Source organism: Tympanuchus pallidicinctus, unplaced genomic scaffold (genome assembly GCF_026119805.1).
Source record: "Tympanuchus pallidicinctus isolate F22 unplaced genomic scaffold, pur_lepc_1.0 scaffold46, whole genome shotgun sequence".
Lineage (NCBI taxonomy): Eukaryota > Metazoa > Chordata > Aves > Galliformes > Phasianidae > Tympanuchus > Tympanuchus pallidicinctus.
The window spans coordinates 1,275,968-1,302,730 of record NW_026294765.1 but is presented as its reverse complement, the minus strand read 5'-3'; the positions used below and the strand labels follow the sequence as shown (position 1 = coordinate 1,302,730).

The window sequence follows — 26,763 nt, the reverse complement described above, 5'->3', positions numbered from 1 at the left end:
GGCACAGAGGTGGGGGGACAGCAGGCTGGAGGAGGCTGTGGGGCAGGGGAGCATGTGGGGCTTTGTGCTGTGCCACCATGCAGAGCCCCACTGCGTGCACAAATCTGTGCATTCACACCTTCATTTGGGCACCCACCGCTCCCCTGCAGCCTCGTGGAAGGGGAGAGCTCAGTGCTGTGCCACCCTTGCACCCAGAGCCTCAGTGTGGGGCCATGGGGATGAGGAGCATCCAGCCCCTGCCTTGGGTGCTGGCACTTCCTTGAGCTGCAGTGATTGCGAAGGCGATGGTTTCCCAATCGAGCGGACGTGAGGCCAAACCAGCAGCGTGGTGACGAAGGAGGAAGGAGCGTCCCCAGGGAGCTGAGTTGGCTGCAAGAGGAGGTGAGGAGGGGGCTGGGAGTCCCTGGGCCAGAATGAGGAGGGAGATACAGGGGCTGCAGCCCATCCGCCGCCCAGGGGGGGCACACAGGGGTGGTGGTGGGAACAGCACAGGGCACAACGCCTGGGGTGACATTAAGCTGCCTGCCCACAGCACCAGCACTATGGCACTGCTGGGTCACATCCTGCCACCACCACCTCCTCTGCTGCTGCTGCTGCTGCTGCCATACAGCCGTGCTGCACCATGCCACCCACAGCCCAACACCACGCACTTCATCTGCACGGATCCCACTCTCAGCACTTTCCCCTCCGGACTTCCCCCTACCACCGTGGCCATCTCAGTGGAGTTCACTGCTGTGACCACCATATCCCCCAATGCGCTGGCCGGGCTGCCCCATCTGCAGGAGCTGCACCTCTCCTCCAACCGCCTGGCTGTGCTTCCAGAGGCCCTGCTGCAACCCGTACCCACCCTGTGCATCCTCGACCTGACCGACAACCTCCTGCCCGACCTCCCTGCTGGCATTTTCCATCACTCCATCCACCTGCGGCACCTGGTGCTGCAAGGGAACCTCCTGCAGGCACTGCAGCCAGCCTGGTTCGTGCACCTGACCCAGCTGCATTGGCTCAACCTGGCAGGCAATGCTCTGCTCGAGGTGCCCCCTGCTGCCCTCCGCCCGCTGCGCTCCCTGCGCAGCCTGGACCTGGCACACAATCGCCTGCATCACCTCCATGCTGATACATTCATGGGGTTGCAGACGCTTGAGAGGCTCGACCTGGAAGGCAACCAGCTCCGTGCACTGCCGCCAGCCCTCTTCATGCCCACCCCTGCTCTGCGCCTGCTCTTCCTGCAGAGCAACACCCTGCAGGTGCTGCCCGATGGCATTTTCTCCCCTCTGCTCCATCTCCGTGTCCTCGATCTGGCACACAACCATCTGCAGGCTCTGCAGCTGCCCCCACGCTCCCCTGGCCCCCCACTGTCCCTCGACATCTCAGGGAACCCCTGGGTCTGTGAGTGCTCACTGCTGGCACTGCTGCAGGATGCAGCCCCGCAGCTCTCTGCTGCCCATGACACACGCTGTGCCAGCCCTGCACAGCACCGGGGGCAGGAGGTGGCTGCTGTGAGCCAGGCTGGCTGTGATCACGGAGGGAACAAACAGAGTCCCCTGGATCACTAAGGAAGGGGTTCAGCACCGTGTCCCCACCCCTCCAACCCTCCCAGGGAAATTGAGGCAATGAGAACAGGGCTGTCCCCATCCCAGCGATTCCCATCCCCATCCTACCCCTCCATCCCAAAGCCTCACCCCGCCTGGTTCACACCATCCCCTGTCCCATCTCTCTGTCCCCATCCTTACAAAAAACCGCATTAAATGGATTCTCCTCGTTCTGCTGTGCTGCCACCTGCGCTGTCCTGTGAAGTTCGTGAATGAAAGGCGGTGATGGCTGCCATGTCCTCTGGCCAAGTCCATCCCATCCCCTCCATGTTCCATGCCCCCTGCCTGCTCCCATCCAGGCCAGCCCGATCCCCTGGGGTGACCCTCCTGGACAACACAACGTCCCCGAGTTCCCCATCATCTCCCCCAGGTGACACTGAGCCCTGGGGACAGACAGAGGGGTCACGGGGTGCTGTCACGGGGAGGCGTGACATGGGGACACTCGGTGCAGGGTCACTCGCTATGGGGACAATTGACACTTGGACGCACACAGCAAAGGGACACTCAATATGGGGACAAACGGGGAGGAGTGCCGGAGGGGGGGGACACCAGGGAGGCACAGGGCCACCTGTTGTGGGACATCCTGCTCGGGGACACCTGGAAGGGGACACCTGGCACGGGGTTACTGGGTAGGGGGACAACGGCCATAAGTCCCCTCGTGGCCGTATCCCCTCAACCCTCCCAAAGTCCCGCCCCTCCCTCCCGATTGGCCGCGGAGCGCCCCACCCCTTCGCTGATTGGCTCCCGCCTCTCTATGAACGCGACGCTGGGCGGGGACGAGGAGGGGGGGTTACGATCGCGACCGGGAATCTCGATCGTGACCGGAGGTGGAGATATCCCACCCCCCCCCCTCCCCGCAGTGAGTACGAAGCTGGGGTTTTGCAACAGCAGGAGAGCGGGACGGGGGTTCCGGGGGTCCGAGGATGGGGGCGGCGGGGGCACTGCAATGTCCCATAGGACCCATAAGAGTCCCCGGCGGGGACATCTCCCCCCCCACCCCCCCTCCAACGCCCCCTAGAGGACGGAGGGAGTCCTGCACCCCCCAACCCCCTCCCCAAGGACCCCCTTCCGCAGGGATCCAGCCCCTCTTCCATCCCTCGAGACCCAACCCCACTGCGTCCTGGTGGGGTGGGAGGTGAGCCTCAGCACGGAACCCCATCCAATCCCCCATCCACCCCCCTAAAATCCCCATCCCCAGAGGTTCAGTGGCCTCCCGGTGCTTTCCACTCGTGCCATGAGTTTGCAGTGCTCAGCACCACGTGTCCTTTCTCTCTCCACCGCAGCGATGTCAGCCAACAACGCGGCGCCAGCACGAAAAGAGCTGCAGGTAGAGCCATGGGGAGGGTCCATGGGCTGGGGGCACTGCGGGGTCCCACCTCACTGTTCCCCATTGCCACCCTACAGCAGAGCGCAGTGGGGCGGGTGGCCAGCCTGCCCCTGGTGAGCTCTGCCTGCGGCATCGTGTCCAGTGCCTACAGCTCCACCAAGAAGAACCACCCCTACATCTGCTCTGTGTGTGATGCTGCTGAGAAGGGGGTGAGGACTCTGACAGCAGTGGCGGTCAGTGGGGCGCAGCCCATCCTCACCAAGTTGGAGCCTCAGCGTGAGTGGGGCACCCCGCAAGTCTGGGGATGGGGAGTGTTATGGGGTTCCACATCTGATTTTTTTTTGGGGGGGGGCTTTTAGTATCCACTGCTAACGAATACGCGTGCAGAGGGCTGGATAAGCTGGAGGAGAAGCTGCCCATCTTGCAGCAGCCCACTGAGAAGGTAATGTCCCTATAGGGCAGGGCAGCCTTGGGTGCACTGCTGGGACAAACTGCTCCGTTCTGTGCCCTCCAGGTGGTGGCAGGGACCAGAGAGTTGGTGTTGTGCACAGTGATGGGTGTGCGGGAAGCAGTGAGCAGTGCTGTGGGAATGGCCTATGGGGCCGTGCAGGGCAGAGTGGAGAGGACACAGAGGATGCTGAGCTGCAGCGTCGACACCGTTGTGGGCACCCGTCTGGGTCAGCTGCTGGCAAACGGGACCGAGACAATGCTGGAGAAGTCGGAGGAGCTGGTGGAGCATTACCTGCCTGGGATGGACGAGGGGCCGGGTGAGTGCCCACCGCCCTGTGCTGAGCCATCTCCTTCTTTTTACGGGGTGTAACCCCCTGTTGGGACTGAACCCCATCCCCAGGGCTCAGCGTTGCTCTGGTACCGTGGGCTCTGGGTGCCACGATGGGGGGTGGGCACTGAAAGTCCCCACCTGCAGAGCAGGTGGAGCCTGCAGAATGATGCACCCATGGAGGACAAGCAAGTAGGGGAGGGCTGCTCCTCAGCAGGGTGTAAGGCAATGGGGTCGGGGCTGTGCCCCAGCAGCGCTGCCTTCTTGCTGCTTTCCAGCCCTCTGCCAGGGCAGCGCTGAGCCACCGTAACCCAGAGGATGTTCCCTGCATGGGGAAACATGTAGAGCAGCAGTGGGTGAACTCTCACCTGGAAAGCAGAGAGCAAATATAGCTCTGTGTGCCACCAGCCTGCACGAGCTGAGTATTTATAGCTCAGCACAGGGCAGTGGTGGGCAGAGCTGGCACTGTGTCACCGCAGAGGTGACCGCAGGGGCGGAGGGGACACCTCCAATGACTGGGAGCCAAACACCCTGCGCTGTGACACGGAGCTCAGGGCACATCCTTGGGGATGCTCTGCACCCTGTGCAGCTCTCACCATCGCTCTGCAGCAGATGGCACCGAGGTGACCTCAAGGGAGCAGCGGCGGAGGCGGCAGAGCTGCATGGTGCGCGTGGGCTCACTTTCAGCCAAGCTGAAGCACCGCGCGCTGCGACGGTCCCTGGGCGAGCTGCAGTGGGCCCAGCACAGTGCACAGCAAGCCCTCAGCAGCCTGCACCGCATCATCGAGCTGGTAAGGCTGCAGCCATCCCCAAATCCCCAACTGGATCGCAGCGGTGCACTCTTGGTGTTTTCCATCCGTTAGATCCAGCAGGGCCGGCACGGCGTGGACGGATCATTGCACAGCGCCCGGCAGCATCTGCACCACATGTGGCTGGAGTGGAGCCTGCAGGATGATGCACCCATGGAGGACAAGCAAGTAGGGGAGGGCCGCTCCTCAGCAGGGTGTAAGGCAATGGGGTCGGGGCTGTGCCCCAGCAGCGCTGCCTTCTTGCTGCTTTCCAGGTGGAGATGAGGACCATGGCCATGCTGCGAGGGCTCCTGAAGCAGCTGCAGGCTGCCTGCGCCCATCTCCCCATCCGAGGGCTGCCGAGCGGCGTGCAGGACACGGTGGGGCACGTGAGGCACGGCGTGGAAGGGTTGCACAGCTCCCTGTCCCGTGCTTGTTCCTTCCACGACCTGTCTGGCATGGTGCTGGAGCAGAGCCGGCAGCGCGTGCTGCAAGCGCAGCTGAGCATCGATGAGCTCCTGGAGTACGTGGGGCAGCACGCAGCCCTGCCATGGATTGTGGGACCCTTTGCTCCCGTCCTCGTGGAATACCCGGAGGATTGTCCCATCGAGATGGCCAAGTGGAATGGCTGTGACTGTGTGGGACACGGGGTGACCACTGTGCACGGTGACTGCGCAGAAGGAAGCCAACCCCAGTGGGGTCAGCAGCAGGATGGATTCAATCGCCCGGTGTGGGACCTGTGATGCAAGGAAAGGGGGTGGTGGCACGTGAGAAACACCCGTCTTGCCCTGAGCCAAGATGGCATCAGGATTCCTTATCTTAGCATCTTTCGGAGCACATGAAAAAGAGAAAAACAAACCAAACGATCCCAACCCTTCGCTCTGTGCTTCTCATTGAGTTGGGGGAGGGAAGGGGGACGCGTAGAGCCGGGCTTGGCTCCATCCGGGTGCGGAGGTGGCCGAGTGTCCCCGGGCCGTGCCCCGCCGTCGGGTGGCAGCGGACTTCGGCCTCGTTATCACCGTCTCCGCGTCCCATGGAGCGCGCGGAGCTGTGCGGGCATCCTCACGTCGAGGGGCAGCGAGGGGGGGGTGGGGAGCGTCTGACAGCCGTGGGGAGGAGGGGGGTCGGGAGGCGTGGAACTGCCTGCTCCGCTGGGGAAGATCTACGCCGTCGGTCGCTGCTCTCGGGCCGCCCCCGGTAGGGTGGGACGCGGTCACATGCGCACGGGGCGGGACCTGGGGCCATAAAAGCGAAGGGGGGAGCGGCTTCGAAAGGAGCGTCGCGAGTAGCGCTGAGCTGGTGAGTGGGGCGGGGGGGGTTGTGGGGGTGTCCCGGTCCGAGTCCGGAGCTGCTGTGTGTCCCCCCCGTCCCCGCATCCCCTCCGGGAAACAGCCGCCACCGCTCCGTGCTGGGGGTGGGCCGGGATCGCACCGCCCCGTCGTGGTGGGAGCTTCGGGGGGAGCTGGACCCCCCCTGTCCTGGGGTGTGCGAGTCCGGGATTCCGCTGCGGGGGAAAGGAGGGGGAAAGGAGGGGACCGCCGGGGTCAGGGGGCAACGTGGGGTTCCCTCTTCCGGGGTTTTCATTCCCCCCTTCCACCCTCACTGTGCAGACTTTTGGGGGTGCTGCCCTCCTGCTCTGCCCCGCCATGGCCGCTAGTGAGGATGGCACAGCGCAGCCCAAAGCTGAGGAGCAGCAGCAGGTCAGTGGGGCCGGAGGAGTCCGCCTGCATGGCGATGGGGGCTGTGGGCACCGGGGAGGGACAGTGACCCACTCCATCAGTGACCCCATTTCCATCCACGAGGGCTGCGTTTTGCTCTCACTGTTCCCCATTGTCACGCACAGAGCATCGGGACGCGGGTGGCCAGCCTGCCCCTGGTGAGCTCCGCCTGCGGCATCGTGTCCAGTGCCTACAGCTCCACCAAGGAGAGCCACCCCTACGTCCGTTCTGTGTGTGATGCTGCTGAGAAGGGGGTGAGGACTCTGACAGCAGTGGCGGTCAGTGGAGCGCAGCCCATCCTCACCAAGTTGGAGCCGCAGCGTGAGTGGGGCACCCTGCAAGTCTGGGGATGGGGAGTGTTGTGGGGTTCCACATCTGATTTTTTTTTTTTGGGGGGGGGCTTTTAGTATCCACTGCTAACGAATACGCGTGCAGAGGGCTGGATAAGCTGGAGGAGAAGCTGCCCATCTTGCAGCAGCCCACTGAGAAGGTAACGTGGGGTGCGTGGTGCATCGGGATCTGCCCCAGTGCTGCCTACCAGGGCTTTGTCGTTCTCACCAGCTCATCTCAGACACCAAGCAGCTGGTGACGTCCACAGTGACGGGGGCCAGGGATGTCCTGACCTCCACTGTGGCCGGAGCCAAGGATGCAGTGAGCAGCCGTGTGACAGGAGTGATGGATATGACCAAAGGAGCCGTGCAGGGCAGTGTGGAACTGACCAAGTCGGCGGTGAGCAGCGGTGTCACCACCGTGATGGGCTCCACCGTGGGCCAGATGGTGGCCAGTGGGGTGGGCTCCATGCTGGAGAAGTCTGAGGAGCTGGTGGACCACTACCTGCCTATGACAGATGAGGAGCTGGGTGAGGATCTGATCCAATATGTGGCAGATGGAGCCCGCACTGGCTCTGTGTGGAGGTCAGTGGTGGGGCAGGGGCTCAGTTGATGGATTCCTTTCCTCTAGCCAAGCTTGCCACAGCTGTGGAGGGCTTTGAACCGGAGCAGCAGAAGAAGCAGCAGAGCTACTTTGTACGCCTGGGCTCTCTGTCAGCCAAACTGCAGCACCGTGCCCTCCAGCACTCCCTGGGCAAGCTGCAGAGCGCCCGCTCCAGCAGCCACGATGTGCTGGGCCAGCTCCAGCGTGCCCTCGACCTGGTAGCACCATCCCCATCCCCACCCCCACCGCTGGGCTGGGATCAGCCACCCACCCACTGCTTTGTCCCCGCTGCAGGTGGAGCAACTCAAGCAAGGCGTGGACCAGAAGCTGCAGGGAGGGCAGGAGAAGCTGCAGCAGCTGTGGTTGGAGTGGAGCACCAAGCAGCCCAGTGGTAGCAAGGAGTTGGTGCCACCAGCAGTAAGCAGAGGGCAGGAGGGTCCCAATGCTGCCCCGGTTTCCCTTCTGTGCTCACCCCACTTTTTGTCCCCACACAGACAGTGGAATCAGGTGTGCTGGCCCTGCTGCAGGGCTTGGCTCAGCAGCTGCACAGCACCTGCCAGCCCTTGGTGTGCAGCCTGCAGGGCCTCCCTGCTGGCATCCAGGACACGGCAGCACAGGTCAGACACAACGTGGAGGAGCTCCGTGCCAACCTGACTTCAGCCACCTCCCTGCAGGAGCTGACAGGCAGTGCAGTGACACGGGCACGTGCCCACGCTACCAAAGCCCGTGAGCTGATGGATGAGCTGGTGGAGCACGTGGCACACAACACCCCCCTGTCCTGGCTGGTGGGGCCCTTTGCTCCTTCCGTGCAGCAGGGGCAGAGTGTGCAGGGGGAATAGCAGCCCCTGGGGGGAGGATGGAAGCGTTTCCAAGCTGAAATCAAAGCTCCTACTAACCTGCCCAAGTACCCATTAACTTCCCTCCCTGCCCATCCTGGGTTTCCCCTTGGCCAGAGCAGTGCCAGCAACGTGCCTTAGCTTCCCCCAGTGCCTATGGCTGCTCCAGCCCTTGTTGGCCAGCTCTCCATCTTCTCCAGCCTCCAATTGTCACCTCTGGTGCCTTCAGGCCCTTGCTCTTCCCATCCTTGCAGCTTTGTTTGCCCCCAGTGGTGCTGCCTGGTGGGGAGGGGGCTGGGGCTTGGGGTGGGTAAAGCAATAAACTCTGTTTAGGTTTTGCAATGGTCTAAGCCTTCTTGGGGCTGGTGGGGTTGGGAACCTCAGTTTCACCTCAGGATCTGCCCTGCTGATCTCCTTGCTGCCACTTGAAGTCCTTCCTGGGGTCTTTACTGGAAGGAGGAATGAGGGCACGCGGTCCTATGAGGTCTTCCAAGGGTGGGGGGCTTCCAATAGTAGCACCACAAGAGGCTGTGCTGGTACTGAGCTCCATGCTCCTCCACCACCAGTGCTGCACAGAGCTGAGGGATTGAAACTAGATGATCATTATGGTCCATTTCAACCCAGGCCATTTTAGGGTTCTGAAGGTCAGGGGCTCCTGGGGAGCGCTGACCTCTGGGTCTGATCTCCCAGTACCTGCCGAGATCTGGTTCAGAGCCTGTATCTGACTTTCAGCTCATCCATACAGAGTGATGCCCTAAGTGGTGCTCACAGAAGCTCCTTGCTGGGATGACGCACAGTTTGGCCAACCCAAGGCTTGACTTGTTGCCAAAAATTGGGCAAGAAGGAAGCAAGGTTTATTTGGGCTTTGTTTATGGAGGGGTGGAACATGAAATAAAGCCTGGGAAAGAGCACAGACTCCCCAGAGTACGGTTACAGCAACACCAGCCTGGGATCAGGGCACACCACCCTGCGTTGGCACTGCCTGACCCATGGCACAAACAGGACACGAGGACGCAGCATCTGGTTGAGCTGGGAACATCTTTATTTTGCATGTACAAAAGCTTCAGATTTCTTGCAAAAGAGCAGAAAGACAGACAAGACAAACAAGATGCTGCCCAGCACAAGGCAGGATGCTGCCACTGGTGAGTCCCCCAGCCAACGTAGGGGAGAAATACACAATTTCACTGTGCTTATCCAAAGGCAGGTGCTGCATCTGCTGGAGTGGAGGGACGAGGCTCCAGCAGCTGCAACCACAGGAGGGAGAAAAGGGCTCAGAGCAACACAGATCTGCCACTGAGGGGAAAAGTCCTTGTGTCCCTTCCCTAGTGGGGCTGCACCCAGCACCAGCACTGGAAAATGAAGAAGGAAGGCTGGGAGAGCAGCCAGGCCCCACCATCACCCTTTGGGGACAGCTGTGGCAGGGCCAACTCTGGGTGCTCAGCCCAGTTCAGGGCCCAAGGGAATAGAGACCCCTGGGGATTTGCTCTGGTCCCAGCCCTGGGCAGGGACAAAGGGATGAGGGAAGCTCCTGCCCACCCGTAGTCACAGTCAACGATGCCTTAAGAAATAGACACTATGGCTCTTTGTGTTTTTCATTAAAAAACCCTTTATATTCATTTCATGTCGGTTGAAATCACAAGAAATTAGGTGGGGGGGGAGGGAGGAGGGAGAGGAAGGAAGAAAAAAAAAAAATAACTGGGGACAAATACAGACAAAACAGCACAGTTTCCCCCCACGTTCAGTGCTTTCACGGGGTCAGGGGCACAGGACAAGACCTAGGACATCAGCTACTGTGTGACTTAGTGAAGTAACGCAAAGATGGGCAAGGCAGAGGCCGGTCTCCCTTCGGAGCAGGTTGTGTGGCCCCTCCAACATCCTCCTGCAGGCAGTCCCACGTGCTCAGCTCTCCGCATCCTCAGCTCTCCTCTGCATCATCCACAGACTCTGACTCCCCACGAGCCCTCTCCCGTTCGGTGCTAGGATAATCCTGCACGCTGCAAGGAGAGCACAGGCACCACCTCAGCAAACGTCCCCCCCCTGCCCTGACCCCCCAGCATCCCCTTCCCAAGCCAGGAAAAGTCCTACAACCCATAAAATCCCCCAGATGTGGCCAAACGGGAGCTCGGCTTCCTGCAGAGTTGAGGCTGGGTGTATGGCAGATGCCATCCTCTCGTCCACTCACTTGTTATGGGCCTCCTCGCTAGGTGCCTCCGGCTCTCCAGCTCCTGGCCCTCGGCTTTTGTCTCTCTCCTGCTCCTCTGTGCCCTCCATTTTTTGGGACAAGGATTCGCCATTCACAGGACCTGACAAGTCTGCAGAGAAAAGACAGGTTGGGGCTCTTGGGGCAGTTCTCACCCACCCCATCCCACTCCAGAGGCTGGGCACCATCAGGACCAGCACAGCAGGTTGTCCCGGTACACAGCCAAGCCCTCAGCATGTTTATCCCAGCTCTGGCCTGACCAAGACAGCTATTAGAATGGCCCCAAGACTCAATTGCCCAAGCCCAGAGGCTGACCTCAGCATGGATTTTCCCCACTGTCCCCTCCAGGAAAACTCTTACACCATTAATAGCATGTGCTCAGCCAGGACTGACTGCTGGGCTCGCAGCCATGAGACAAAGGAAGATCCCAGCCACCAGCTGCCTGTACAAGATCCCCCCTATGGGTGTCTCCACATTCCTTCATCTCCCTGGTGCCCTGGACCACAGCTCAAAGAGTGAGCCAGGCCCACAAGCTGCCTCAGAGGCACTCAAGATCAGGGTGTGGACACTGAGGTTGCCCTTTGCTCTTACTGCCACGAGCGTTCGATATTCATCTCACAAAGTCTCACTTAAAAATGCAGTCCCTAGACTCTGTGGGGGAAGCTGGTTTGAAACTGCCCCTTCTTCCAGACAGCTCCACAGCCCTGACATGAGCTACACAAAGGTCCACAGGGGGACCAGCTGTGCCCTGAGCACAGCCCTGGGATTGCCACACATCCAGACAGAGCATGGAACCACCCCGAGACGTGCAGGGAACATTACCAGCATTCATTTCCTCTTCTCCCTTCTCATTCTGTGCCTCCCCTCCCGACAGCTTCTCCTGGCCTTTCTCCACATCCCCCTTGTCCTTCTCAGGCCCAGCTTTGTTGGCTTTCTGGATTGCTTCCATCTTTGGTCCTAAGACACGCGACTTCAAGCGGGTGTAGACTTCAGCAGCTTTCTCCATCACGTCCTTGTTTGCTTTATAGCGACGGATCTGCAACAGAAACAGGGACAACCTTGGAGCTGCAGTGCCCTAAGCAGGTTTGTGCCCTCAGTGGGCGTTCAATCCTCCACCTGCCATACCTTCTTTAGAGTAGCCACCACATCAGTGTGTTTCTGGAGGATGTGAGAGGTGACCTGGAGTGCACCCAGCTCCTCTAACGCATTCAGGCACCGCTTGATGTCCTGCAAAGATGGCACCAAGATCAGAAACCTCCTGGAAGTCTCTCTGTGGATTGTAATCTCTCTCTCTGCACAGGCAGCAGGGGGAATAAATTGGGAGGCAGAGGGACTTCATTTGCTAAACCCCTATGGGGCTTTTCAGCAAAACTCTGGATCTGTCTCAAGGGAGAAACCAACCCTACAGCACTGCAGACCCCACTCCACCAGCTCAGCTCAGGTGAGAGGACAACCACCCCCAACTTGTGGGGACAGGAATGGGAATGACAGAATCGTCCCTGCCAGCTCCCAAGGGGGCAACCAGGGCAGCCTTGAGCTTCCAGTGGGCACCCAGGACCAGCACTGCTGTGAGCACAGTTCCCTCACAGCACCTGCTATCAAGGCATCTGCCTTGAGCAGCTGGCAAGGCCTGCATGGTGGCCAAGGACACAACCAGGGATCTCCCAGGCCAGGTCAATGTGTTTGAGCACTCACTGGGTTGTCCACCTTCAAGGCAAACTTGATCTCACTGTGAAGTTTCTGAAGTTTCTCTTCAACTGTGGGCTCTGGAGCAGCAAGAGACAGAAAAATGTAACAGGTCACCAGTATGGAGCACGCCATTACCCAGGATCTCTCCCCCAAAAGGGGACTGGCTTCTTCTCATGTTTCCAAGGCTGAAAGCAGCCTCAGGGGCTTCTATGAGGAGAATGGGCTGAGGTGTGCCAAAATTAGCAGGAATCTATGCAGGAAGGTGGTCTCTACACATTCTGTAAATACTTTGATGCAGGGACCACAGCCATGCTGGAAAGGTGCAAACACAGCCACACCGATCCCAACTGCAGAGAACCCTCCCCCAGCTCAGTTAGGAAAGGAACCAGCCCTGGCTCCCTTCTCTCCCTTCTGTAACTCCTCTCAAAAGCTCTCTCACCCTTTTTCTTCTCCATTCTCCTTTCAGGGATCAGGTCAGACTTCTTCCGGCCTCTTTCCACTTTCAAAGGTCTGTAGGTAAAAAAAGAAGTCATTCAAGGGAAGCCTGCAGGTGAAACCACCTGCCTGTTGCTGGGCAAGCAAGCAAGGTGACAGCTCATGCCAGTGCATCCTCCAGACTGTTCAACAGCATGAGCCCTGCCACACTCCACCCATGCTTGCAGACACATCTCCAAGATCACACAGGCAGGAGCTCTGAGACAGCAGCTCCCCCATGCCCCAGCTTTCCAGAACTGCAGAAAGGCAGAACTCAAAGCAAGGTGCCTGGGGATACCCCAAGGATCTTCCCCTCTGTGGGCTGGAATAAAACAAGGAAGCTCAGCCTGGTGCCCTCCAGACACCTCCATCAGCCCCTTCAGCTCTAGGAGAAAGGAGAGGAGAAACCCCCTCCGTGGGTGCTGCTGTCACAGACAGCTCCACAAGGATGTTCATCCCCACTCCAAGGTGTCCTCAAAAGGGACTGGGCACCAGCAGAGGAGATCTGTCCCCACATATAAAAGAGCACTGAGTGCAGGGAGGGGAGATGCTGACTTGTTTCGTGGTTTCTCCTCTGCTCGGCCTCTCTTCTCCTTCTGATTTGGTTTCCTTGACAACTCTGAGGGCTGCTTCTTCACTGGTTTCTTTACCTGAAAGGAGAGAACAATGCGGGCAAAAGCAGATTGCAGCAGAGAAATCCCCCCCCACCACAACCACTGCAGGAGGGAGACAGTGCCATGGCCCACTCTGATCCTCCCAGTCCCATATGGGGGTGATCCAGAAAATCCAACAGCCAGCACCCATGATATCACTGCTGCAAGCCACAGGCAAGCAGCACCATTGGTCTGGGTGCAGTGCTGTCCCCTGCACAAGATGAAAAAAGACTTGAGTTACAGCACAGCCATCTGCTGCTTCAGAAGTAAATATGCTGGCACTTAAAACAGCCCACCCAGCCTGCAATACCTGGCTGCCTGTGTGGGCAGACCCACACTTCCTTTCACAACTCAGATCTGCACGATGCTTTCATAGCCCAGCTCTGCATGGAGAAACAGGCATCAGAATGAAACCCTTCCTCTGTCAGTGAGGAACCACAGCTGCCAAAGGCCCTCTGCAACCTTTCTCAGTGCTTCGCCCAAGCCTCGCTAACCCTTTCCATTATCTGCAGAGCAAAATGATGATTGTGGTGGGAGGGAGAGCATCACAGGGATGTAAGCTGGGTGAGGGCTCCAGAGCCCAGGGAACAGCTGCCCCACGGATACATCCCTTTCCTGCAACTCCAATGTAACAGAAGACCAAGGCAGCAGGTCACTGCTGCTCCTGGAGGCACCTGCTGACCTGACAAGAGAGGGTGGGCTGTCATTTGACACCAGCTCTCCTCCTGTACTCACCTCTTTCTCCATCTCCAGCTCAGAGTCCGAGGAGGACGGGGCCTTACCCCGGCCCTTTCTGCCCTTTTTGGCCACTTCATCATCTGCACTACTGTCACTGTCTGAGTGCACCTCCTCGCCCTTCTCTGCCTTCTCCTTCCTTTTTTCTTTCTCTTCCTTCTCCTGCTCCCGGAGCCGACGGATTTCTTCCTCTTGTTCCCTCTTCCTCTTCTCTTCCAGCTCCCGTCGCCTTTCCTCATCTCTCCTCTTCCATTCACTGATACGATCCACATCACTGTCACTATCACTACAAAAAAAACCAACAAGGAGTGTGTTTGGAAGCCTCGTTGTGAGAAGTGAAGCCAGGGACTCCCCCCAACCCAGCGGGTGACAGCAGCCCAATCCCACTGCAGCTGATCTCACCTGTCGCTGCTGGAGCTGATAGGGACACGCTCGAGTTTTGGTTTCCTGCCACGGGGCTTGGGAGGGGGTTTCTCAGCTGCAAGACAAGAAGATGTTCAGCAAGAGCCCTGGTAGCTTCTTGTGAGAACTGCCCCAAATCAGGGGGTGCTCAGACATGCATTAGGTGCTGCCCACAATACAGTGGGCTTCAGAACCTCAGGAGCACCCAATTTCTCGTGCTCTCCAGTATCCTGAAGAAGCCAGCAGTGGCTCAGTTGCAGTAGGTGAAGTCTCCTTGGTGTTACCTGGCTTTCTGCCCCGTTGAGGCTTTTTAACAGACACATCAGAGTCTGAATCGGAGTTGGAGTCTGACTTGGTCATGTCCACAGTTGCATTTCCCATTTCTGAGTCTGAGTCCACTTTGGAGTCAGAGTCGGAGCAAGACTCCACTTTCTGTAGATAAAAAGCAGAGTTGGAGGTGGGAAGCAGGAGCAGCTGACGTCCCCAAAAGCAGCACTGCAGGGCCCAGCCAGGTCACTGAGACAGAAGCCAAGTCTCACAGCCTCCTGCCCCAACACAGCAGCACAGAGCTCAGCCTCCCTGCTCAACAGAGGAGCCACCCCCTGCACCTTCCTAGGCAGTGCTGGCAAAAGCCAGCTGCCTCATCACCCAGGGAGTCTGGAGGAAAGCAAAGGAGCAACGACAAACCACTTCAGGAGTCTTTTTACCTTCTTCTTCCTTCCCCCTGCAGGCATCCTCCGGGGAGCCCTGGCCACCGGCTTCTTCTCAGGAGTGAAATCCTGAAGGAAAACCCAGATATTCAAAAATGGGGAAAGATCTCACGAAGGTGAAGCCAGTCAGTTTCTCCAGGCCTTGATTCAGTGCCCCTGGCTCCACAGATGGTGCTGCTCTTCCAGTAGCATCCTGCCATACCCCAAACCCTCTTACCTGGTCACTGTTTTTTTCTGACTCAGACGACGTTTCTGAGTTCTCTTCTTCTGTCAGGGAAGGGCTGCCCTGATCTTCACTTGAAGATTTCCAAGGCCTTTTTGCCACTGGCATCTGATACTCGAGAAGCAACAAAGTGAGAAGTCCGCCCTCTTTCCTCCCACAGAAGAAGGGGAGGAAGAGGTTGCCCAGCTCTACCAGATCAGCCCCACTGGAATGGCCACGTGCACCAGGATTTGGCCGTGCCACCACTTCACAAACAAAGCACAACACCTGCAAGACCCTTGAACACACACTGGGCCCCACAACCACACTACAGCAACCCCCCCGCATTCTGGGACAGCCCCCCATCCCCACTGCCTCAGCCCACACTCACTTTCATTGCCAGTGATTTTCGTTTGAGCCCGCTGTGGTCGCTGCCTCGATCTGAGTCCTCATCACTTTCCATTTTCTCTGTGGTGACTGCAGCCATGGCAGCATCTTCCTCATCATCACCAGCATCACTTCCCCCCATCGGGTCATTCTCGGGGATGTCACTGTCAGAGGAGCTGGCAGGCTAAAGATAGTGGAAATAACAATGATGTTATTGCACCAGCAGGCCTGTGGTGTGCCAGGCTGGAGAAAAGGGGGACAAAAGGGTGACAAGCAACGAACAGCAGCATTGAGCAGAGAGGAGCACACACAGAAGAGCACAGGTAAGGTCCCCAACAGGAGCCAGGGCCCTTCAGCATGGTTCTGGGGCAGAAGGACAATGTCACACAGCCCTTGGATGAGCGTGCTCTTGACCCCTTCCTTGTCTCCCTGCACCCCCTTCCCCAGAGCCCCTTCCACACCACCCCGAGACCACCAGAAACACCTTCCCTCCAGCTCCCTTGGCTCAGCTCCACCTACCACTTCCTTGCTCCCCCCCCCAGCATCCTCATGCTCTGCCAAAGACCCCTGGAGAAGCCTGAGCCTGACATCCCCCAAGGGCGAGCGCACCCCAGCCTTCCTCTGCCTTGCAGGTGCCAGAGAAGCAGGGCTGGGTGGTGTGGTTCAGTCCTTCCTCCAGCAGCTCATTTCGTGCCAGGCCTCTTTCTTCTCACACATCAGAATGGCCTGCAAAAGGAGTCCAGCACTGCAGCCCTGCCGTCACCCAGTTGGGATCTCTTCCATGCTGTTCCACCACCCCGCGCAGGGAACATCTCCCAGCTTCTTATCAGCCCATCGAGAGGTTCCTCAAACAGGCACATCGCATCCAAGGGGAAGAAAGCACCTGAGCTGCTTCTTCTGGGCTCTTCCATTCTTTTCACAGACAGCAGGACCAGCTGACCCTACAGCCAGGGTTCTTCCAGCACTGAAGCCTTGCTGCTGGAAAGACTCTCCTCATTTTCTTGACACCTTGCTTCACTTAGGTCTCGAAAGCAAAACAGCCTCTACTTCAGTCTCTTCTGTGAGACCTGTGGCCTCGTTGGGATCTTTGCCATGGCCTCGGTCACAGCAGACCCTTCAGGAATGAGTTTCTGAAGTCTGCTGGAAGTTCACAGTGATGCTGAGCCATCTCTTGAGCAGAAGGTGCCGCCTTCCTCACCATTGCCATCCTCCCTCCCGCCACTACATACAAGCAAAGTTGTTCTCCAGGTTCTCAAAGATCTCCAGGGTCTCACCTTATCTACAACTGCATCCTTGGGTCCAGCCTTCTCCCACAGCTACTCAAACCACAGCTCCTCTCCTGCAATGCCAGCAGCACATCTGAGCCTGCCTACCTCCAGACCATCTCGTCTTCATAGCTCACCTTTAAAAACCTTCCTCTGCCTCTTCAGACCAACTGCCTATGAAGCTGCTTTGGACGCCTTCTTTGAAGATCGCTATACAATAAATTGTATCATACAATAATGGTTACAAAATGCCCTTCGTACACATGAACAATTGACAGCAAAGAGCCTTTCCCCAGCCTGCTCTGAAGGAGCAATCAGTGGCTTTTGGCTCAGGACCTTGGAAACGGATGAAGAGAGGGACTGCACACAGGTCCATGAGCCAGGGACCAGCAAGCCTCCATTCTCACTCCGACAAAGCAATCCTCTGTGGCTTTGGGCAAGGCACACGCAGCACATCCCTGTCTCACCTCAAAGATGGGGCAGAGGTGCCTACCTCGCAGAGGACAAGGAGGGCCGACTCACCGAAAGGAGAGGCAGGAAGGGGGAAGCTATTTCAACCCGAGAAAGCCAATCTGCGAGATGGAAGCGCAGAGACACCACAGCAGTGACAAGCAGAAAAAGGAGGAGAGCGACTCGGAGGAAAGGAAAGCTGGAGGCAGCCCGGATCCTTGCTGACCCCCCGCCGCACGAGGCCCACACTCACCGGAGGGGCACTGTAACTGGCATGAGGGTTGTTCTGGATTTCCCATAATCCCTCGTTGAAGCCTTTTCTCTTGTTTGGTTTCCCATATTTGTCCTTATACTTTTCATAGGGGAACAGATCTTTGGGGCCCAAAAAGGCGCTGGAGAGAAACAAAGCAGAGGTGAGCCCAGAGCAGAAGCAGCAGGGCAAAGCCCAGAGGAGGGGCGAGGCAGCGCTTACGTCTCGTGAGTGCCGAAGAAGAAGATGGGGTACTTGTTCGGCGGGGGTTTCACAGCACCATCCGCGATGTCATCGATCTGAAAGGAAACCCAAAGCAGGAGGTGGTCAGAGAGAGCGGCTTGGGCACATCCTCTGCAAGGCACATTAGCCCCGGCTAGCAGCGTCGGACTCCAGCACACACACACACTTGGAGGCAAGCACGGCAACAAAGCACCCGGACAGGGAACTTGCTACGCACAGAGTCCTAATGCAGCATTACGGCCAAGCAGGAGCTCTAGAAGAGGAACAGAAGGGATCCGGCGCAGACGCTTTATGGCTATAGCTGGGCACCATGTGCCCCTCGTCAGGATGCGTGGGAAACCCCCTCCGAGCCCAGGGGTGGCAGCTCCGGCAGGTGGCCTGAAGGTCCCTCCTGGCTGCAGACGGGCCACAGGCAAAGCCCAGCCGCCAGCAGGACGCACGGGCACCCCAGTCTTCTTCCCAACACGCCGCATCGGCTCCGGTGCCCTTCGGTCTGCTCCACATGGTCTGGGCTGGGGCACAAGCAGGAGCCTCGGGGGCCCCCCCAACACGCTGGGGAGTCTTCGGGAGGAGCATTCCCAAAGGAGCAGCCAGCTAAAGCAGGAGATGCTGAGAGCAATGCGAGCGCCCCGCTGGAAGGGCTGAGTCCTGTCGGCGCCGGGCCCCAGCCCCGCGTTGGTGCAGGGCTTGGAATCCCAGATCTCCTGGCGTGGTGCAGCCAAGCAGCGTTGTCTCCAGCACCCCGGTCCTGCACAGCATCACTCACCATCGGACCGACCCACTGAGCCCTCGCACCCTCAGCACTGCAGAACTCCAACTGAGCCCCGCACGCCCCGTGTTGGCACCGCCATTCGGGATGGAGACGCACAGCACTGCCCACCAGGACGGCCATCCCCACCACATGAACTTTATCGCCCCTCACTCTGCCCGCAGCACAACAGCACCGCTCCGCTCCTGCACCTTGAGAGCTCACAGCCCCCTGCACGCATCGGTGTCACCTCAACACGTCCCAGCAAACGGCACTGCCCCACGGCAGCTCTGCCCCCATCCCTCCTCCTGTAGTCCTCTGAGTTTGCAAGGCTGTGCAATGCGGTGGAAGGACGAGGCTGGAGATGGAAGGATGGGGCAGGGGATGGGCGCCGGGAGTACAGACCCAGCAGGAGCCCAGGCAAAGGTCTGGGAGAGTAGGGCAAAGCGGGAGCCTTTCTTGAGCGGTTCTCCATCTCAGCCAGGGTTGGGGTTTGGCCCATGTGTCAGTACAGGACCTCAGCTCCCCGCTTTGGCTCAAGTGACAGCGTGAGACCCACGTATCAGCACGGGGCCTCAGTTCCCATTCAGCCCAAGCACCAGCGCGGGACTCCAGAGCGGCGGGGGCACAGAGCCCCAGGGGTGACCAAGGGACGGGAGCGGGGCAGGAGGGCAGAACGGGGGGCAGAACGGGGGGCAGAACAAGGCCCGTTCCCGATCACAGCCCCATCCCCGGCCGGGAACAGAGCGCGGTGCGGTGCCAGCGCGGGTCCGCAGCTCCCAGCCGGCCCCGGTGCGAGCAGAGCCCCGCTGCCAATGAGGGACCTCAGCTCCCACTCCGCCCAAGCGCAGCGCGGGCTCGCAATGCCGGCCCGCCCCGATCCCAGCCCCGCTGTCCCCGCGTCCCGCCGGGCTCCGGTCCCGCTGCTAGCGGCCGTGAGAAACCCGCGCTGCGGAGCGCGCTCCGCCCCGAGCCCCGCCGCCACGGGGCAGCCCTTCCCGAGCCCTTCCCCTCGCGGAGCGGCCCCGCGGGCTCACCCGGGCGGGCCAATGCGGGTAGCCCTTCATCTTGGCGAAGACGAGATCTCCGGGCTTGAAGCTGTGCGGCATGGCGGCCGCGGGGCGGGGCGGCGGCGGAGGCCCAGGCCGCGGGCAGCAGCGAGCAACGGGGCGGGGACGGCCCGGCCCGGCCCGCAGGATGTCCCGCCTCTCCCGCAGGCCCCGATTCTATTGGTTGCTAGCTGTGCCGCTCTGCCATCTCGTCCAATGGGAAGATGCGAGGGCACGGCGGGATAACGGGATTGGGCCGTGCCTCCAACGGCGGCGGGGTGGGGGCAAAGAGGGGCACGGCCGGGGGGGCGGGGGCCGAGATGTGGAGGGGCGCGGGGCCTCTGCGGGCTGAATTGCGGGGCTCGGGGTTGGATTTAAAGGGGTCGGGAGCTGCGGTTTGGGGCAGATCTGTGGGGTGGGGGCGTGGGCTGTCGGGAACTGTGAAAGAAATGAAAGGAAGAGCCCCATGGAGAGGGTCCCCGCGGCACGAAGGTGAACGATTTAGAGGGGAAAAAGCCATGGGCAGCCATCTCGCTTGGGGCAGAAGTGCAGCCCAGAAAGCCTGAGCCTTCCGGAGAGGTTAAATCCCAACAGCTCCCTGGAGCTGTCCTGATAGAACCATGAGAGCAGGGCTGGGGGTAGCTGGAAGGCATCCCTCAAACAGTGCGGCTGTGGAGAGAGCTTCCCCTTAACCTGGGGGAAGGTCCTACAGGAAAGGAACGGGAAGCACGTGGAGGAATTAGACCTGATTTAGAATCATGACCTGATTTCTGTGCTTTTGTAAAAACTCCTTTTCACTTGAACTAAATGCAAGTCAAACCAAGTCAGACTGTCTGCAGCTTCGTCCTGGTTTAGCTCAGCTTTTAAACATGGTTTTATACCAATCTGATTTTTTTTTCCCGGTTAAATCATGGAAAAGTAACAATTTGCTGCTGTCTCCAAAGTGAGAAACTTCAGTCAAATGGAAGTTGCATGCGATGCTGTGACAGCCTGAGCTGCGCCTGGCAAGGGTGAGGCTGTTACCAAACACAGCCCACACGTGTCTCAGAGATTACCTACGGTGCAATTACACCTCTGGGAGAGGCGAGTGAGAACAAACCATGGGCTGAGTGTGCTGTGTTCCCTGCGGCGCTGCTGGGGCGTGCGTGGCTGCTTTGGTGGCGAGGGGAAATGACTGCAGGCTGTGTGGAAGGAATCCACTGAGGTGTGGCAGATGCATGCAGCAGCCAAGGATCAGTGTGATGGAGACAGAGTTACCTGGGACAAAGGAGCTGCCCCAAACAGCATCTGCTTCTGTGCCCCTAGGGGAAGCTGTGTTGTATCCTGGGCTGCATCCAAAACAACGTGGCCAGCAGTCATGGAGGGGATTTGCTCCTCTGCCCTGTGCTGGGGAGACTTTACCTGTGTCCAGATGTGGAATCTTCAGTGCAAGAGAGACACGGACCTGTTGGTGTGCGACCAGAGAGGGATGTGAAGGATGGACCAGCTTCCTGTGAGGACGGGCTGAGAGGTGGGGCTGTGCAGCCTGCAGAAGAGAAGGCTCTGGGGAGAGCTGAGAACGGCCTGTCAGTACCTAAAGGGGCTGTAAGAAACAAGGGGATGGTCTTTAGCAGGGTCTGTGTGATAGGACAAGGGGGAATGGTTTCAGACTAAGAGAGGGAAGATTTAGAGCGGATATAAGGAAAAAGTTTTTTAATATAAGGGAGCGCTGGCACACGTTGCCCAAAGAGGCGGTGGTGCCCCATCCCTGGAGACACTCGGACTCTGGATGGGGCTCTGAGCACCTGACGGAGCTGTGGGCGTCCCTGTGTTCACTGCAGAGGAGTGTGACCAAATAGCCTTTAGAGGTCCCTTCCAACTCAAACCACTCTGTGATTCTACACCTCGACCCAGTTTGCCTGCAGTTATCACGGGTTATCATAGGATGACAGAATCACGGAACGCTGTGAGGAGCTGCAGGCCACCATGAGGGGCTGCAGGCCTCGGGGTCCATCAGGGAGGTGTAGGCCACCGTGTGGGCTCCCCTCAGCCTCCCCTCCTCTGTGCAGAACAAACCAAGGGTGGGTTTCGGGTGATCTGAGGGCTTCGCGGTCTGTTTACTATTGAAGTCGTGTCGGTGAGGATACCTCTGTCGGCCCGCGGGCTCCTCAAGAGCCTGGAGGACCGCGCACAGAGGCGGCGGGATAGAGCGGCAAGAGGGCGGTAATGGCCCCGCCCCCTTCCGGGCACGGTCACGTGAGAAGACCGGAAGTGAGAGGGTGGGTGCGACTGGTTGCGTTCCGGTGGGAGTTTGCGTCCCGGTTCCGTCGCTATGCGCAAGTTCTTCCAGGAGATCAAGTCCGACCTGAAGTTTCGGAGCGCGGGGCCTGGCCAGAAGCTCTCGGAGCCGGCTCGGTACGGGGTTCGCCGCCGCCGGTAACCGCAGGTCCCGCTGTTGGGCCCGGCGGTGGAGCTCGGGTCGGGGCGTCACGGCCTGAGGGACGCTGAGCTCCCGGGATGGCCCGAATGCAGCTTGCAGTGATTAGGGAACATACGTGGAGTTCCTCCACGGGGTGCTTCGGGCGCCAAAAGCAAGCGGGTTGCTGCCGGTCCGCGGTGCCCCGGGAGCTGCCTCTTGAGCTGCGTTGTGTCCTGCCGCAGGGTCCCCAAGGAGAAGCCGAAAGCGGAGGCGGCACCGAAACCTCGGCAGGGACCCACTGATGAGGCACAGATGGCAGCGGCGGCAGCGTTGGCCCGGATGGAGCTGAAGCCTAAGGCAAAGCCACCCTCCTCCCAGGGGGCCATCAAGAACCAGGGTAGGAGATTCCTCGAAGATGCAGCTGGGGTGAGAGCCTGGCTGGGCTGCAAGGCTTTGCTGGTGATGGCTCCAAGCTCAGAGATAGCTCCTGCAGCTGCTGTAGGTCTGAGCCTGGAAAGAGAGTTCCCAGCTTGGCAGCTGTGCAGCTGGAGCCGGATCCTTGCTGATGACAAGCCTCTTAGAAATGGGGCTAAGGCACACCCTGAACCAGAAGCAGAGCACCCACAGAAGTATTTGCTTCCTTGGAGCAGAACTGCACTGTGCAAAGCCCTCTGAGGAACCACCTGGGGTCTGTGCCCCTGCTGCCATAACTGGGTTTTTTCTCTCCTAGTGAGAAAGGAGCTGATGGCTGAGGCAGCTGCAAGTGAGAAGGGGGTTTCTGCACACCAAGAGGTACGAGACCTGCTGCTGTTTCCTAATCATGTTAAAATGCATGCTTTGAGAGTGCTGTTGTCCCTGTCCTATAGAGAGATATGCTAACAACCCACAACAATCCAAAACGAAGCAACCATCGTTCAGTTGCGCCTGCTTTTGTCTCTTTTAGGACCCAGCCTTCTCAGACAGGGAAGCTGCAGCTGAACCCTCTGTTTCAGGGGTCTATTTCATTTGCCCGTTGACCAGCGCAGTTGTAAGGAAAGATGAGAAAGAGAAGCATATCAGAGAAGCCATCCAGTCGGTGAGCTCCACATCTGCTGGCTGTGCTTCTTTTATTCCTTCCCTTTAAACTCATTTTGTGCATGAATCTCCCTCAAGCAATGCAGCAGTGACCTCTTACTCTCTGCCTTCTCCCTCATCTACCAGACTGCAGGCTCTGTTCAGATGTTACAAATTCCTGTCCTTTTGCTATTAATGCTGAGGCAGGGAGCTCCGACCTACATGTCCCCTTGGATTGTACAGAACAGTCAGTTCCCCCTTGACCAGCTTCTCTCCTTCTTTTCCAGTATTTCTCTGTAGACCCAGTGGCTGCCTCCATCATGGAGATTCACACCTTCAATAAGGATCGAGAGAAAGTCCGAGTAGGTGTGGAAACCATGGCCAAGTAAGTAGGATGGAGCACTTGGGGAGCTTGTCCCTTCCCTGGAAGGTTAACAGGCATTGCTGCACTCCAGGCAATGCCTGAAGAAAAACAAAACCAAATGCTTGAAACACATTAAGTGTCAGTTGAAATAAGGCCAGATTCTCTGAGGTGTTTTGAGTTGATCCGCTGGTCCAAGAGGTTTGGTGGTTGAGATCAACCACCGCCACGTTCTGCCTCGCTTGCTTTCCTCACTTTTTCAGCTTCTATCTGAGACCTTGCAGTATTTCTCATACGTGATCATTCTGTGTGGGGGCAGCGTGTCCTCGAGTGCCTGCTTTGATCCATGAACTGCATTCCTCTTTCTGCAGATACCTGGACAACATCTATCTGCATCCAGAGGAAGAGAAGTACCAGAAAATCAAACTGCAGAACAAAGTATTTCAGGTGAGATCAGGATTGCTGCAGGTGCTCTGCCTAGGGAACTCCTTGCCTGGAGCAGACTATGTTTAATTAATTTATCTTTTTTTTTCCCTTCCAGGAAAGGATAAACTGCCTGGAAGGCATACATAGATTTTTCCAGTCTGTTGGGTTTGAGACTAAAACACTTCCTGTTCCAGGACAAGGCAAGATATTTAAGTGTCTTGTAAAGTGAAGGCAGCAGTCTGAGTGGTGGGGCATCCCAGGGGAGGCCTTGGTTGTTCTGAGAGCTCCACGCTTCAGGGCTGTTATACAAACAGCCTTTTGCCCTGCATTTTCCTTGTTAAAACAGTTTTTCTGCATATTATCACCCTTATATTTTATGCATTAATGTGCTTCTGGTTGTAGACACCACTGAAGAGTACTATGTACTAAAGGAAGAAATGCTGACCAAGTTGGAAGACCTCAAGGACTACAAAGAGCAGCTTTTAAGCTGTGAGCCACTGAGACTCCAGCTGGATCGGCAGCTCTGTGTATTTAAACCATCAGCTGAAGCTGCTCGATTTGAGCTGCCAAATGACTTCTACAACCTCACTGCAGAAGAGATCAAACGAGAGCAGCGGCTCCGGTGAGGAGGTTTAAAGTGAGGGCCTCCAATACCTGGGGGGCCTGCTGTAACTCCCTCAATGCCTCTTCTTCATGCTAAAATTCACTTTTTATCTAAAGGACAGAAGCAGTGGAAAAGGCTTCAATGCTGAGGACAAGAGCCATGAGAGAGAAAGAAGAACAAAGGGAAATGAGGAAGTACAACTATACCCTGTTACGAGTTAGATTTCCTGATGGCTACCTTCTCCAAGGTAAGACTTCTTAGCCTCTCTTTGTGCACCCCTAATAGCTTTTGAGAATACTTGTAGCAGAAGAGATTGATAAGACGTGCAGAAGACAAGCATTAGAATGAATACAGAAAGAAGCAGAGTAATGTTTCAGTGTGAATCTTTACAATCTTTGAGCCTTCTGTGTGCCTCAGCTGCACAGGGCTGGAACTGTAAGCCAGGGTTCACTGTAGAGGAAAGAATCTCAAGGCATTACTAATTAAATGTGCTCTTCCCAGGCTACTGCTAGCAAGCTGGAATCATTAGATGAGTTTGCTATAGTAACCAGCATGAAATTGCCTGCGTGGTGGCAGGCTGTACAACGGTACAAATCCTCTTCAATTTTTGCAGTAGAACTCCAGAAATAGGTTTAGGCTTTTCCAGTTCTTTGTTACAGGCTGGCAGGGGTTTGCAACGTGCGAAGCAGCGCTTTTCTTTAGGAATGCTGCTTTCATACTTCAGTTGAATCAGGCTCTTCCGATGCCACTGAAGTAGTTTATAAAGTTAGCATCAGTACTGGAGCCCTGTGAAACCTACCACTAAAGATTGCATTTGCTAAACACTAGAGACTTCCTCTATGTCACTTTTTCTTCATGGCAGGGACTTTTTATGCACGCGAACCCGTGTCTGTGCTCTACAGCTTCGTAAGAGAAGCACTCAGAGATAACTGGCTGCCCTTCGAGCTTTTGGGACCTGGAGGTCTCAAACTGACAGAGGAGAACTTGGCTTTCAACGAGTGTGGGCTGGTAAGAGATGGCACCTTGCACAGGGGTCTTCAGGTGGCAACAGAGCTCGACTTGTCAGGGTCAGATGCTGCTCATAACTTAGATTGCATCTTCAGCACAGTAGTGCTCTGTCCCTTCTTTAAGCTCAGGCAATTGCACGAAGGCTAACTCAAGGCCAGGAGGCCTTCATCAAAGAGACCTAAAGGACTTATAGGAAACTCTGGCTACAGCATTTGCCAGCAGAGGGCTAGCACACACTCTGGGAAAAGATGGAAGGCAGCAACTGCGAGCCAAGCACAGCTCTAGCATAAAGGTTCCATGAGCAAGCTCAAAGCAGTGTGCCCCAGGGAGCATATCTGTATAGTAGTGTAGCTTAGTAACACTCTTTCTCTGTTCCAGGTCCCCTCAGCTCTTTTGACTCTTGCCTGGGATGCAGCAGTCATGTCAGACATTGAGGCATCAGGACAGGAGCAGCCAGCAAGCCCCCTGAAACCAGAACTTCTCTCCAACGTCCAGACACTATCTTGAAATAAAGGGGAATGGATTCAGCACTGGTGGCTTTAGATTGTTCCCTTAGGCTGGAGCTTCCAATATGGGATCTCAAGTGACTTCTAGCACTGCAGCATGGGAGGTTGGAGTTTCAGCCATTTAAAACCAGCCTTGCAGCCATTTCCACAACTCGGTAGCCATTCAAGGTAGTCTTACCCAGTAAAACTTTCAAGGCTGCACTTAATGGCTTTAAGAACTAAGTTCTAGCAATGACTGCTGAAGGTATTTTTAAGGCCATGATGAAGTACCACTTTCCTCTTTTGGAGGAGGGAGGAGATGCTAAGAGAAGGCTGGATGATAAACTGAGAGAGCCTGGATATTGGGCTGGGCTTAGAATTCAGCTTTTCCTTTTGTTTCTATGTGCACTGTAACTCCTATTGGAGAGAGTATATTTAGATAACATTATGTTTAATCTAATTAAATTGATTATTTAAAGATTCAGTTCTGCTTCAAGTTATTTGAATTGTATTATTTACAGTTTTGAAGTACAGCTGAGTTCCAGTCACTGCTGGGGCATTAGTCCTCATCTTCCTAAGGCACCTGCAGCCAGAAGAGCCAGCCTGGGACACAAACAACAAGCAAGAGCTACCGAGGCTCCATTTGCCCTCTGATGAGAGATAAAACTCCAGATTACAGCCAGTATTTTAGGGAATTCATCCCTCAGCAGCTGAGAAGCCTTATAAAAAGTTAAAAACCACAGCAAGCTTGTTAATGTATGGAACAAATGTGATGCTGGTTCCATTCCACATGCTTAAATCCTAAAGCTCTCCTAGGGACAGTGATCAGCTTTTTTACCCCCCCCTCCTTTCTATTGCAGTGTACACAGGAGATCACAAGTCTCTCACTGTCACTAGCCTGTAATATCAGACTATCACAAAATAGGAGGAACAGCTTGACAGGTGCTTCCTTTTCCAAAGGCAGAGCTGTGGAGCTGCTCCTCATAGCAAGTAAAGTCACAA

At 57.2% G+C, this 26,763-nt stretch overlaps 5 protein-coding genes across 13 annotated transcripts; 4 read left to right on the top strand and 1 right to left on the bottom strand.

Moving 5' to 3' along the window:
* The first annotated feature begins 143 nt into the window (after positions 1-143).
* On the top strand, positions 144-1,775 carry LRG1 (leucine rich alpha-2-glycoprotein 1). Its single transcript, XM_052702814.1, has 2 exons — positions 144-381; positions 533-1,775. The coding sequence occupies exon 2, from the start codon at positions 543-545 to the stop codon at positions 1,551-1,553; it is 1,011 nt and encodes a 336-aa protein (XP_052558774.1). The 5' UTR covers positions 144-381; positions 533-542; the 3' UTR covers positions 1,554-1,775.
* Positions 1,776-2,359: 584 nt separating this feature from the next.
* On the top strand, positions 2,360-5,354 carry LOC128090442 (perilipin-3-like). Of its 6 annotated transcripts, none has more exons than XM_052702802.1 (8): positions 2,360-2,448; positions 2,873-2,916; positions 2,994-3,192; positions 3,276-3,358; positions 3,431-3,683; positions 4,304-4,485; positions 4,558-4,671; positions 4,758-5,354. In XM_052702802.1, the coding sequence occupies exons 2-8, from the start codon at positions 2,875-2,877 to the stop codon at positions 5,223-5,225; spliced, it is 1,341 nt and encodes a 446-aa protein (XP_052558762.1). In that variant the 5' UTR covers positions 2,360-2,448; positions 2,873-2,874; the 3' UTR covers positions 5,226-5,354. The 6 variants fall into 6 exon arrangements, with proteins under 6 accessions (XP_052558762.1, XP_052558759.1, XP_052558760.1 ...); XM_052702799.1 differs by having other exon boundaries at positions 2,790-2,916; XM_052702800.1 differs by having other exon boundaries at positions 2,362-2,448; positions 2,796-2,916.
* A 318-nt stretch (positions 5,355-5,672) lies between these two features.
* LOC128090446 (perilipin-3-like) lies at positions 5,673-8,311 on the top strand. Its single transcript, XM_052702807.1, has 8 exons — positions 5,673-5,781; positions 6,093-6,182; positions 6,326-6,521; positions 6,608-6,690; positions 6,762-7,059; positions 7,161-7,351; positions 7,428-7,550; positions 7,628-8,311. The coding sequence occupies exons 2-8, from the start codon at positions 6,129-6,131 to the stop codon at positions 7,970-7,972; spliced, it is 1,290 nt and encodes a 429-aa protein (XP_052558767.1). The 5' UTR covers positions 5,673-5,781; positions 6,093-6,128; the 3' UTR covers positions 7,973-8,311.
* Positions 8,312-8,990: 679 nt separating this feature from the next.
* Positions 8,991-19,556, bottom strand: HDGFL2 (HDGF like 2). Of its 4 annotated transcripts, none has more exons than XM_052702779.1 (16): positions 19,415-19,556; positions 17,609-17,685; positions 17,390-17,528; positions 15,426-15,605; positions 15,050-15,169; positions 14,830-14,901; positions 14,407-14,554; positions 14,123-14,198; positions 13,721-14,006; positions 12,888-12,982; positions 12,298-12,368; positions 11,865-11,935; positions 11,295-11,396; positions 10,992-11,205; positions 10,152-10,281; positions 8,991-9,963 (listed from the first exon to the last, which is right to left on the bottom strand). In XM_052702779.1, exons 1-16 carry the CDS (start codon positions 19,484-19,486, stop codon positions 9,885-9,887), a joined length of 1,932 nt encoding a protein of 643 aa, XP_052558739.1. In that variant the 5' UTR covers positions 19,487-19,556; the 3' UTR covers positions 8,991-9,884. The 4 variants fall into 4 exon arrangements, with proteins under 4 accessions (XP_052558739.1, XP_052558740.1, XP_052558741.1 ...); XM_052702780.1 differs by having other exon boundaries at positions 15,050-15,163; XM_052702781.1 differs by lacking the exons at positions 17,390-17,528; positions 17,609-17,685 and having other exon boundaries at positions 19,415-19,552.
* Positions 19,557-21,660: 2,104 nt separating this feature from the next.
* Positions 21,661-26,245, top strand: UBXN6 (UBX domain protein 6). The gene is made up of 11 exons (XM_052702806.1): positions 21,661-21,820; positions 22,067-22,221; positions 22,555-22,616; positions 22,768-22,899; positions 23,165-23,262; positions 23,610-23,685; positions 23,780-23,864; positions 24,067-24,286; positions 24,385-24,515; positions 25,131-25,276; positions 25,655-26,245. The coding sequence occupies exons 1-11, from the start codon at positions 21,738-21,740 to the stop codon at positions 25,781-25,783; spliced, it is 1,317 nt and encodes a 438-aa protein (XP_052558766.1). The 5' UTR covers positions 21,661-21,737; the 3' UTR covers positions 25,784-26,245.
* Positions 26,246-26,763: the final 518 nt, after the last annotated feature.